Raw genomic sequence first — 12654 nt, 5'->3', positions numbered from 1 at the left:
GAGGGGAAGAAGGCACATATTGCTCATAGATGACAACTATCCCCACCATACAACCATTTTTCTGCCACTCTAATCCCATAACCATCTTGCAAACATTTGTCAGCATATTTTTGTTCATTCCCCCTTTTCCCTCTGTGTTTCAAGAGAGCTCTAACTCCTACTCCAGGGAGAGTCACCCAAGCCACAAACAATAGGCCAATATACAATGATACAATTCTAAGAAACGCAGAATCTCTATGTTGGAAAGCAGTTCAGAAGTACAACCTGACCCTGATAAAGAATTTACTGTACACCATCCCTGACAAATAATCACACAACCTTTGTTTGAAACCATTCGGGGAGAAAGAATTCAGAGCATCCTCTTAATTCTAATTGGGAAGTCTTCTTTATACCAAGTCTAAATTACCTGTGTGCACCTAAAAACTGTTGACATGTTTCTATAAGTTTTCCCTTCTTTAGGCCAAACATCCCAACTTTTTCAACTGACTGTCCTGTGTCAAGATCTCAAGGTCCTTCACTATCCTGATCATTCTTCTCTGTATACCCTTTAGTTATTAATGTCTTTCTTTGAGTGTGGGACTCAGAACCTAACACAGAAGTCTGGATGTGGTCAGTGGGATTATCACCTACCTAGTCTTGGATGCTGTGCTCTTCATAATGTAGACTAAGATTTTACTGACTTTTTGGCTCGATTTATAGTCAGTGTATCAGCTGTGTATGATTCAAATTGAACTTGTAGTCCACCAAAAACTGTAGACCTTTGTCAGACAAAATGCTGTCAAGCAATGTGTCCTTCATCTTGTACTTGTGAAGTTGATATTTTTTTGTACTCAAGTATAAGACTGAGAAGTCATAACCCTGTTAAATATCACCTTACTGGATTTTGCCCGGTGTTGTGGAATACAAATTCCTTTGTAGCTGTATGTATTTTATTATATACATTTTAAAACATTATTTTGAGGAGGGGATCTGTAGACTTTACCAGATTGTTCAGGTGGCCACAACACACACACACACACACACACACACACACACACACACACACACTCAATCTTGAAGAACCTGTGTTCTAAAGCGTCAGGATCTTTTTGGATCTTGATTCTTTTATCCAGTGGCTTAGCTATCCCTGCCAACTTTCTGCCATTGGCAAATAAGGCACACCATCTATGTCTTTTTCCAAATCATTCATGAAAATGGTAACTAGCATAAGGCCAAGCAATGATCCTTGAGGCATTCCAATAAAGACCTCCTTCAAAAGCGACATTGAACCATTATTGACTACTCTTTGAATCTAGCCATTGAACCCAGTTTGAATCTGCTTTGCTTTATGATTTTCTAATACAGAGGTAGCAAACATGTATCCTGGCCATTTGAAGCCCTTATAACACTCCCAAATTTGAGTATGGCCAGAACTAGGTTAAAATATAATTGGAAAATATTTAATAAAATAAATAAAAATAAAATATAGGTAACATTACATTTTAAAAGTAAGTCAATATGTGGCCCACAGGGATCCTCACATATGCATTAGCGGCCCCATTTTTATTTGAGTTTGACACCACTGGCCTAGCCCACATGTCTCCATCCTTTCTCCAAGAAGAGCAAGAATGACTTTGAAAATGCTTTGCTAAAATCTAGGTAAACTATATTTACAGCATTACCCTGATCTACTAGTCTAGTAACCCTTGTCAGAAAGGAAATGAGGTTAGTCTGGCATGACTTTTCTTGATTCCCTTTTCTCAGTTTTTCAGGAATCAAAATTAAGTTCACTGGCAAAGTTTGCAAATTCCATGCTCTTTCCTTTTGGGAGAAAATTGGTGCATTTGCCTTTCTCCAGTTCTGTAGTACTTTCATTTTCCATGATCTTTCAGAATTCAGTGACAGTGGCTCTTCAATTACACCTCTCATTTCTTTTAGTACCCTGGAATGTAGTTCATAAAAGCCTAATGACTGAACTAATCAAGAGAAGCTAGGTTCTTTCTTACTACCACCTGTCTTATTTTGGGCATCTATTCCCTGTTAGCCATTTTTCTTCTGTCATTTTCAGTCCAAAGCATATCATCTTTGGCTAAGAAAATATAAACATAGTAATAATTGAGCAGATCTGCAAGCTCCCCATCATCTACTGTCATTGTCCCATTAACTTCAAAAAGCAGCCCCATCCTTTCCTTGATCCTTCTCTTTTTCCCTAGCTTTTAAAAATATTTTATTGTTCTTAGCTCTCCTTGCCAGTATGGGCTCATTAACAACTTCAGCACTCCTGACACTATGCTTTTGGGACCATGCTGTGCTTTTATTTTCATGCTCTGTCACTAGCCCGCTCTTCCATTTTTGGCAAATAGTTTTTAAAAAATTTAAATTGTCTGATGAGTTCCCCATACATCCACATCACTCTCTTTAGACGACTTCCCCTTTTTCATCGTTGGTTCTGTTTTCTCTTTGTAGCTTCAGAACTTCGTTCTCAAGAACTTCCCACATTTCTTGGATTGACTTTCTCTGTAGTTTTAATGTATGAGATTCCACCTATTCTTTTTCCAAACCCTTTCAAATATGCTCTGCATATGCAAATATGCAAATATGTTCTGAGATCTGTATTGTATGACAGGCTGTGCCTAGTTTCCCTCACCTTCTATATCACAAAGTTTAAGATGAAGTAGTCATTTTCCCAAAAGCTACCCATCATTTCTGCCCAGCAATCAGTTCCTCCTTGATGAGAATCAGATCCTTAGTATAAACTCCCTTCATTGGTTCCTTCACCTTTTAAAAGATGAAATTATCATTGAGGCAAGCTAGGCAATTTTGCTTTTGACAGAAGTGGAGCTCCAGCAGATGTGCAGCTAATAGCAGTCTCCTTTTGGTGCTGTAACATGCCCCGTTCCAGGTTTAAGATCTGTTTCCCAACACATCATCTGATATGTAGATGTCTATATATCTAGATAGATATTTATCTAGGTATGTCTATCTATCTAGATGTAGATATACAAATATATACATACATTTATGGAGAGAGATCTCTCTATGTATGTGTGTGTGTGTACATATATATATATACATATATATATATACATATATATATATATGTATACATGCATTCAGTCATTTTAGGGGGGAAATGTCCTATAAAGTAGTTGGGAAGGGCTTCATAGAAGAAATAATGCTTCAGGTGGGTCTAAGGGTGGTTATGGTAAGAGTACAGTGTGAGAAAGGGCAAGGAGTCAAGGAAGAGCATTCTACACGTAGGGGAGAGTAAGGACAGTCCTGATAGAACAAAGGGCTTTCCTTAGAGAGTACTGAGAAGTTTGGTTGGATATTTGTTACAGCCAAGTACAGAGGAGGGTCTCATAAGCAAGGTTTATCAGGTTTATACCTAATGCCATAAGCAACTGGGCACTATGCATGGGGCTGTGTCTCAGAGCAGGTGGTAGCAATATTCTTTAACAGGTCCTCCTTGACTCCTTGAACATAGTAGCCTCCATAACTAGGTCAATAGAACAGGGGCAGCCAAACCTCAGGTGGGCTAACTGGTGCCAAAATCCTAATGATATTTTTATTTTATATTTTTGATTGGTGACAGAGCCTCTTCCAGCTTTAAAAGGAAAAAGAGCTAAACAAGGAGAAGGAATTATAGGAAAGGACATTTAGAGGGACTTAGAATTGTGAAAAGGTCAAAAATTGAGTTTGGGGAAGGGAAATTTGGGGGGCTGCAAGAGAAGTTACAGAAGGACACAAACTAACAGAGGAGGAGGATTTGAATAAAAAGGAGGAAGAAGTAGGGCTTAAGGAAAGAAAAAGAGAAAAGAAAGAAGAGGGCTTGAAGAAGAGAAGGAAGTACATAAAACAAGTGAAGATGCTCCAGTAGGTAACTGGAGTACATTATAGAAAAATCCAAGAATTCAGAGTTAAAAGTTCATACTCCAGCTCCATTACTCACTGGGACTTTGGACAAGTCACTTAACCCCTCTCAGCCTTAATTTCCTCATATGTAAAATGAGGGAGTGGAACTAAATGAACTTAAAGTTTGCTTCCAGCTCTGAATTTCTGATCTAGAGATCTCAGCAGGCTAGCTCACTGAGCCATATCTTGTGAGGTAAATAAATGTGAAGTCTCACATTTGGGTGTAAAAAATCAACCTCACAGGTACAAAATGGGGGTGAAATGGCTAAACAGAAATCTGTCTGGAATTGTTTTTGTGGACTACAAGCTCAATAGGCATCAACCATGTAGTATGGAAATTAAAAAATAAAAAAAGACCTAATGCTGTCTCAGGCTGCATTAAGAGGCATAGTGATAGTCCCATTCTACAGTGCCCTGACCAAGCCATATGTGTAGCAATGTGTTCAGTTCCGGGCTTCACATTTCAGGAAGGACGTTGAGTAAAGAGGAACTGGAGGTGTTTGGCCCAAGGGAGAGAAGACCATAAGACAACATGATAGCTGACTTAAAGTATTTGAACAGGTGTCACATCAAAGAGAGAAAAATTAGATTAATCCTGCTCGAAGGAGAGAACTAAGAACAATGTATAGATCTTGCGAAGGGTTCATTTTGGACTTGGAGGCAGGGAAAGTGTCTATTAGTAAAAGCTTCCTAACAGAGCTGTCCAAAAATAAAATGGGCTGCCCTGGGAGAGAATGTTTCCCTCCCTTTCTAAGTCTTCAGCAAAGGCCAGATGACCATTTGTCAACTCTATCTATTCTCAAGAATATTCCTGTTCAGGTACAGGTTGAACTGGACCATTTCTCAGATGCCTTCCAACTCTTCAATGCTGTGATTCTGTGGGATTTGTCTTGTGTATGTCTAAATTCCTAGACACAACTATGTATTTGAAACATGTTAGGGAAGGAGATATCATTTCTCTTATATACTGTTTTATGGGACATTCTCCACATTTGCAATAACCAGACTTCCAGGAGTGATTTATTAAGTCAACTTGATCATTTAGTGAGGAACAATTCAAAGAGTGCTGGACTGGTGGGCTTCAGAAGAGCTGGACTTGAGTCCTGCTTCTGCCAATTTCAAGCTTCATGATTTTGAGTGTCTAAGTTTTCCTTGGTTATAAAAAGGGGCTCTTGATACTTTGCTACCTCCCTCATGCATTTGTTTTTGAATAAAGTGCTTGGTACACTGGAGAGCACTTGGGAAATATGAGCTGCAGTGGTGATTAGGGAATAGGGCTGTTTGGAAGGTAGCCCCATAACCAAGGGTGCTTTTGGGCAGCCGTAGGAGAACAAAGCTATAGAATTATTATAGAAGGATGCACTAAGCGGCCACTGTCATCTTTCCTTCTAGTCTGTGTTTCGTCCAAGTTTCCTGTGACACTTGCATTTCAGAAACACATGGGAAGTGATGCAAAGGAGGCTGGATAAATATAGTGTGGTTGGAAGGTGGCATATGGCCTCAAAGACCTGGAAACAAAGCTAATGAAATGTTTTTGCTCTACAAAGACCATAGATCCAAGTGTTTCTGGAGGCGGCATGCACATTGCTTCTGGAGCATGGCCTAAGAGTTGGAATCCCTGACAGAATCCCTGGTCATTTGGGGAGGAGGGTCTACTTCTCATTTTGCCAAAGTCTGGAGATCCCAGAGCAAGGAGGGTGGGTTTCTGGGGAAGGTGAGGAGGGGAAGTCCCTAACAAAGGTAAAGGTACAGAGGACTGGGAGGGCACTGAGGACAGTTGCCATTGTGGGTGATGACAAGCATTTTAGAAATCTTCCACTTCAAGTTTAATGATCTACCAATAGACTTTGATCTGCAGATGTGATACCCCATTATTTAGAGAGCTGGCTCTGTGCATGCTGCTGCGGGGGGGGGGGGGGGGGGGGGGGGGGGGGGGAGTTGCCTGAGGTCTGACTTGCAAATCACTTATCTTGGGCCAACTTGGATTTTGTTTTTTGTTTTTTGTTTTTTATTTGCTTAGCAAGCATCATCACGTTGGATCACCTCCTAGAAGAAGGCCATTGAGCTTCTCAAAGGATTAGGGATCATTCAGAGTAGCAGCTGTGAACAGAGCTGTGGAAAGAGTACTCAAGGGGTAGTCAGCCTGTCTGGGCCCCATCCCATCTCTGCCAGTTTCTGGCTGTGTGACCTTGGATAAGTCCCTAACCTCTCTGAGCTTTGTTTTTCTCATTTGTCAGGGATAATGATGCTTACCCTCTCTCCTGCATGGGATTGTTTTGAAGGTCAAATGAGATGGTCTACACAAAAAACATTGTAAACCGAAAGGATGGGCATGGGGATTGGTCCTGTGGATCTCAGTGATACAGGGAACTCCCAGATGAGGAAACCCTCTCTGCCAATACAAGTCAGCACGATCTTGCAACTTAGAGTCTTAGAGTGTTGCCTAGAGTGCTGGTGTTGTAAGTGCCTTAGGGGCCTGGAGGTGCCAGAGGCACAACACAGCTCAAACCCAGGTGTCCCTGACTCCAGACCCAGCTTTGGATCTCCCAAGCCATGCTGCTTTTTAAATGCCAGCATTACATACTGTGCTACTGAGCCATGAGGATGACCCTAAAGGGACAATTTAGATGTAAAGTGCAGTCTCTGCAACATGAGAAAAATAGGAATAAGCCCAAGTAAGATGAAGAACTTTGTAGGAAGTATTCTGCATATGGGCACCTTTCTGTGAACAGTAGTGTGAATAGCCTGAATTTTCTGAATTGTCTCACTAGGCCAAAGTAGTGCACGTGCTCCTGGATGGCCAGCGTGTCTCCCCACCATCAGGCTTCCTTGTCCGCAAAGGGCCTGGCCACTGTCACTTTGATTTTGCTCAAGAAATTCTCTTCGTTGACTATTTGCAGCCCCAGACAGTGACGAGACCATCACGGAGGTAAATAAGGAAAGGTTAACATTTTCACTGCCTCTTGTATATCTCAGTGGGAGATTGGGAATCATATTTCTTTATATGTTGCTTTGTGACATTGTGGTCAGCAAGTATAAGGTTTTACAAATGTCTTACCTTTGAACTTCGCTGTTTCCTAAAGCTAAGCTGGGCTCTTTCCTACAAACCCTGGGATAGATACTCCACTGTACTATTTTGAGAAGGCTTTGGTTTTTTCCACCTCCCCTTCCTGCTGGGGAGGCAGTCCAGAAGATTGACTAGATTTCCACAGCAGACACCAGAAGAGTGTACCTTCACATGTTTGTTGTATAGCACTGAAACACTTGAGAACATTTGGCAAATCAATGTTCTACTGAGAAGAGAGATGGACATTTCCTGCATCCTCTCAAATGTTTTTGGTCCTTGTTCTTCAGCACGTTCAACTCAGACCATCTTGTAGATGGCTCACTCACTCATTCATTTAACAAATATTTACTAATGACTGCTACATATAAGGCCCTGTACCCAAAATCATACAGGGATATAAAGATTAAAAGAGCCCTTGCTCTACCAAAATCTACAGTCTCATGTAGGTGAGCTAAGAGAAGTAAATATGATTCGAGGAGAAACATAGAGAAAGGGCTTTAGATCACTGGAGACCCATCCACCACTACATCTTATGACTCTTTGAATTGGGCTTGAATCCTGACTCTGTTGCTTGCTGTATGACCTAAGTCAAGTCCTTTTCCTTCACTTTTCCTCAGTTTTCTTACCTGCAAAACAGAGGGGGTTGGACTGGGTGATCACTTTTCAGCTTCAAATGGTATCTCTGTACCTTTAAATATTATGGAAGTTCAGAGCAGATAGATCTGTATCTAACACTTGTGTTTGACATTATCAAGGAAAATTTCTTAAAGGGCAGAGGTGAAGGAGTTGCATTCCAGACAGAGGGAAGAGCATAAACAAAGGCTTGGAAGTGGGAAATTCTAGTATGCCTTTGGTGAATGAGCAGCCTCGTTTGGCTGGAGTGTATGGTTTCATGTAGGAAAACACTGGAAAGTAAGGCTGGAAAGGTCATAGAAGGTCTTAAGAGATTAGACTTTATCCTACAGACAGTGAAAAGAAGATAACAATTTGCTCATTTAAATACCTACTGGTTGGGTATTCATAATAAAATCAACCTAAATGGAATTGGGGACTTTTTCCTTACTGGATTATTGATGGGTAAAACTCACAAACCCAAAACACAGCACATAAGCCAATAACTGACCTGGAATAGGACTCAAGCTGAGATAGAACTGAAGATTGCTCCATATTGAGGTAAGGAGCCTGTGCTGCACAATTACTGATGAGTTAATGGAAATGGAATTGTAAAATGATGATAGAGGTGACTGTGGGAAGCTTCAACTTTGTCCTGATACTGATTATTCTAACACACCGTGATAATAGTCCTTATCACACTGTTTTATATTTTAGCAGGACTAATTTAAAGAATACAGAGCAAGCTAGCATGGACTATGAAGCCCCATTAATGCCATGTGGCTGTATCCTTCTCTACTAAGCTGTCACATCAAGGGAAGTTGAGTCAAATTGTAATAGTCATTGTCTCCTTACAGGGTTTCAGAACTTTGTTATTTATCAGTTACTCTTCCCCTGCCCTATCACAAGTCCCAATTCAGAGAGAGAAAGAGAGAAAGAGAAAGAGAGAGAGAGAGAGAGAGAGAGAGAGAGAGAGAGAGAGAGAGAGAGAGGAGGAGAGAGGAAGAGAAGAGAAGAGGACAGAGACAGAGAGAGAGGGAGAGAGGGAGAGAGAAGAGAGAGAGAGAGAGGAGAGAGGGAGAGAGAGAGAGAGAGAGAGAGAGAGGAGGAGAGAGAGAGAGAGAGAGAGAGAGAGAGAGAGAGAGAGAGAGAGAGAGAGAAGAAGAAGAAGATGAAGGAGGAGGAGGAGAGGAAGGAGAGAGAGAGAAGAGAAGAGAAAAGAGAAAGTTTTATAGTATACTTGTACTTCGTGCGCCTGTATATGCATATTCTTTAGACATGATCGAAGGTATTACATTCATACCAGAAGCTCTCAAGTTTACATACAGAGTTTCCCTACTTAACTAAAATGAAATGCTACATTCATTTTATGCAGTGGAAAGAGTCCTAACCTTGGAAGAGGAGACTGAATTAAAATTCCAGCTCTTCTATTTACTAGCTGTGCAACCATAGGAATGGGACTTAACACTTCTGTGCCTTACTTTTCTCATCTGCAAAATGGGGAAAATAATACCTGTTGCCCCCAACATCATAGGGCTATTATGAGGAAAACATTTTATAAAGTTTAAAATTCTTACTATTATTATTATAATTTGTCCACTGAAATCTTCCCCTGATGCTTCAGTGTGGTATGGAGCTAGTCTGGGTTCTTGAAAGCCATGTCACCAGAGTGTAAGCTCTGACAATCCCACCCAGCTAGAAATCTTTCAGTACCAGCCCAGGGATAGATTATGTCTGGCTTGAGGACCAGTCTAGCCAGGTTCAGAGATGTTCATTACCAGGAGAGTGGCCTAACAAATATTTTAGGCCACAGCAGTTCATAAAAATTGTTAAGGTATGGAGGAGTTACAGGCTGCTGTGTTCAACTTTGTCCTGATACTGATTATTGTAACACACCATGATAATAGTCCTTATCGCACTATTTTATATTTTAGCATATTCATTATATATTTATATTACTTCACATATATGTATATATAAACATATACAATATATTTATATATTGTACAATATACATTGTATAATATTGTAGTAAAGTAATTGAAGTAATAAAGAATTATTACTCAACGTAACTCAGCATTTATTAAGCACCTATTATGTGCAAAGCACTGTGCTAGACATTGGGGATACAAAGCTAAAACCAGAACATTTCCTGCCTTAAGAGAACTTTCGTTTTACCAGGAAGAATTATTAACCTTCTATGGATTAAAAGAAATTAGAGTTTCTAATTCATCTGATTACACAGTCTTCTAGGGAAAAATGTGGACTAGACATCATAATCCCTTAATTTTCATCTCTGACAGTGACTTCATAAGAGAAACTGAAAAGGACTATATTGGGGTTGTTCAGCAGGGCCCACTGAAGCAGGGAAGGGTGAGGTTAGTGAAGGTGTCACCTCTAAGAGCTTCTTCACCATTGGAGGACAGTATTCTGTTAAGTGATCTATCCCCATTCTATATTCTTCTTCTGCACTAAATGAGAAGAGGATGGGAAGTAGCAGTGAATAAAGTCTCGCCTTCCCTTTGTCTGTGCCAGAGGTTCCCAAACTTATTTGGCCTACTACCTCCTTAAAAAAAAACCCTACTCAGTGCCCCCTGGAAATCTACTTTCTTTAACCCTTTAACAGTTTTTTAAATTTATGTCATTTCAAAAACATATTTTTTTAAGATGACTTCTTAAATTTAATAATTTATTGTAAATTTGTAGGGTTTTTCCTGCATTGAAATTTTGATGACACAATATTGCATCATGTAACCATATAGCATTGTATTGTAAACAAGTCATTATGTGCACAGATTCCTGCCAATATATGCTGGACTTCCTGACAATGCAGGACACCTGCCAACACATGCTTGTTAAGACCTGTTGGCGGACTTGACCACTGATGGGGTTATAACTTGCATTTTGTGTGTTTATTTGGAAAATAATGTAATCACTATGACTTTAACTCTGTTGCGCAACAGATGAAACATGCACAAGTGTTTTTTCCAAAATTTTCTTCTCTTCTGCTCTTTCCTTATGCTTCCACTGCTCCCTTATTTTTATGTAACTCCCCGCAACCGCACCTGAGGCTACTACCGCCCTTCCTTCCTCCAGTCATTCCAGTGCCCCCTAGGGGGTGATTTCACCTACTTTGAGAACCTATGGTCTGTGCTTCACAATCCTTAACTACATGGAAGGATTAACCCTGACAGCGATTGTGCTAATAGCACTTTGTCCAGTATTTATAGTGGGTCACTTCTGAAAAGGTCAAAGTGACATGCCCCAACAGGGCAGGCAGAGCAGCTGTTCCCTCCATTTCACAGGTAAGGAGACTGAGGCTGTGCAGTCATACAGTGAATCAATTACCAAAGCAGGATTGGTGCTTCTGTCTGCAGACATGTTGTATTTATCCTGCCCTGTTTATTGTATCTCTAGCACCTGGCAGAGTGCCTGGCACATAGTAGGTGCTTAATAAGTGCTTGGTTATTGAGTAATTGAGGTAAGATGGTATAGGTATTACTGTCTCCATTTTACAAATGAAGAAATTAACACAGCCAGTAAGTGGCAAATTAAAAATGAATATCTCCCAGAGAGCACTAGAGAAGCATATGGCAGGGGTGAGTGGGCTGCAATGCATTATGAACAACGAATTCTGAAGGAGGTTCAGAGTAAAAACTGTAATCAGAGAAATGTATGTAATAGAAAAGGAAGACAGGCTGGTTCTTCAGCAACAGTAAGGGAGAGACGCAGCCCATGTGTTTTACTGATATCTTTAAAAGGAAGTCAGGAGGAAATCTAAGAAGGTCCTCAGCATGGCAGATGCACTGCCACAACCCCCTCCACTCCATCCTTCACCCCCACCAAGTCCTAGGGAACTTCTTCTGGGGCCTGGTTGAGTCACCTAGGGTGAGTAAACATGGGCAGTGGTGATGGGAGGCACCTTGGGAGGGAATGGCCGCATCAGTTGGGTTACAGATCCATTTACGTATCAGTATCTGGGTATGTTAGACCTGGGGTCCTCTGATTGAAGATGCAGTGTTCTTTCCACAATTTCTCACTGCCCCTCTTAAACAACCACAACTTTGAAATATTTGAGAGGCCTTACCCCCAGAGGAGAAGAAAATTCCTTTTTTCTTACCAATTTACAGTTCTAAATGAACAGTGAAACTCATCCATCCCTTACTGTTTTTACTTTATTCTCCAAAGATATTAAGTTCATAGTCCTTAATAGTCTATTGCAGTCATCTTCCAGTTTCAACTTCTCACCAGCTGGGGAGATCCATATTACATTGGCCTGAATGGACTGGAGCTGTACAATGAACATGGAGAAAGAATTCCTTTGACTGAAAACAGTATCCTTTATTGGACAGAATGACCCGTCCTCCCACATTGAAGGGGATGTAGGAGGTTGGGAGGAAACAAGTCAGTTACATTGCATGTCAGTGTCAAGTTTTATTTAAAAAACTGCCACCTTGTTAAATACGCTTCTGAGACAGGAGACTTGATCCTTTCTTTAGTTCTTGAAAATCCCAGTGAGGGTCATATCCCAGTCAGGTCATATCTCCATGGCAGCCCCCTGATTAGAGCCACCCCCCACCACCTGGTTCAGAGCTGCTATGGGTCACATGGGCTTTATGAGATTGGCTAGAACTTCATGTCCAAAATGTGGGACCACCATAAATTACCCAATTCCTAGCCTCCATCGGGCCACCTCCACCCCCCCCCCCAAACTGTGATGCTCTTGCTGGAGAGAGGCCTATTAGAGCCCGAGGCATTCCTCCCACCATGCTCCTGCTGTGACTAGGGAAGCAGTTTCAGGTTATCAAAACTGTCAGGCTACTTTTCTGCCTAGGTGATTACTGTCAGTTACCACCCTTCCTCCTTCTCCAGATTCCTCTCCCAACTCTTCCTCCCCATGCTACCTCCCCACACAAAAAACCCCATACTTCTAAATTTCCCTTTCTCATTTAATAGTGTTTTTTCTTCCCTCATCTTTAACAGTTCTGGGAAGCTCAGATTTATCAGTCAACCTTTTGGCCAATCTCCTCTACTTTATTCTTCTTAAGACTGGCCTGGCCCACCCCCTGTGCTCATGCTCC

The 12654-nt window shown here is 41.0% G+C and overlaps 1 protein-coding gene across 1 annotated transcript in view; it reads left to right on the top strand.

The window, feature by feature from the left end:
* LOC118831563 (katanin interacting protein) overlaps positions 1-12654 on the top strand; it is a 221041-nt gene that overhangs the window by 192577 nt on the left and 15810 nt on the right. The window contains exons 21-23 of the mRNA XM_036738951.1: positions 6666-6823; positions 8291-8358; positions 11797-11907. Of these exons, the coding sequence (XP_036594846.1) occupies positions 6666-6823; positions 8291-8358; positions 11797-11907 (337 nt within the window). The remainder of the gene's footprint in view (positions 1-6665; positions 6824-8290; positions 8359-11796; positions 11908-12654) is intronic.

The sequence above is a fragment of the Trichosurus vulpecula genome, chromosome 9 (assembly GCF_011100635.1).
Source record: "Trichosurus vulpecula isolate mTriVul1 chromosome 9, mTriVul1.pri, whole genome shotgun sequence".
Taxonomy (NCBI): Eukaryota; Metazoa; Chordata; class Mammalia; order Diprotodontia; family Phalangeridae; genus Trichosurus; species Trichosurus vulpecula.
The sequence above is the reverse complement of the archived record's forward strand: the minus strand, read 5'-3'. Positions and strand labels throughout refer to the sequence as shown.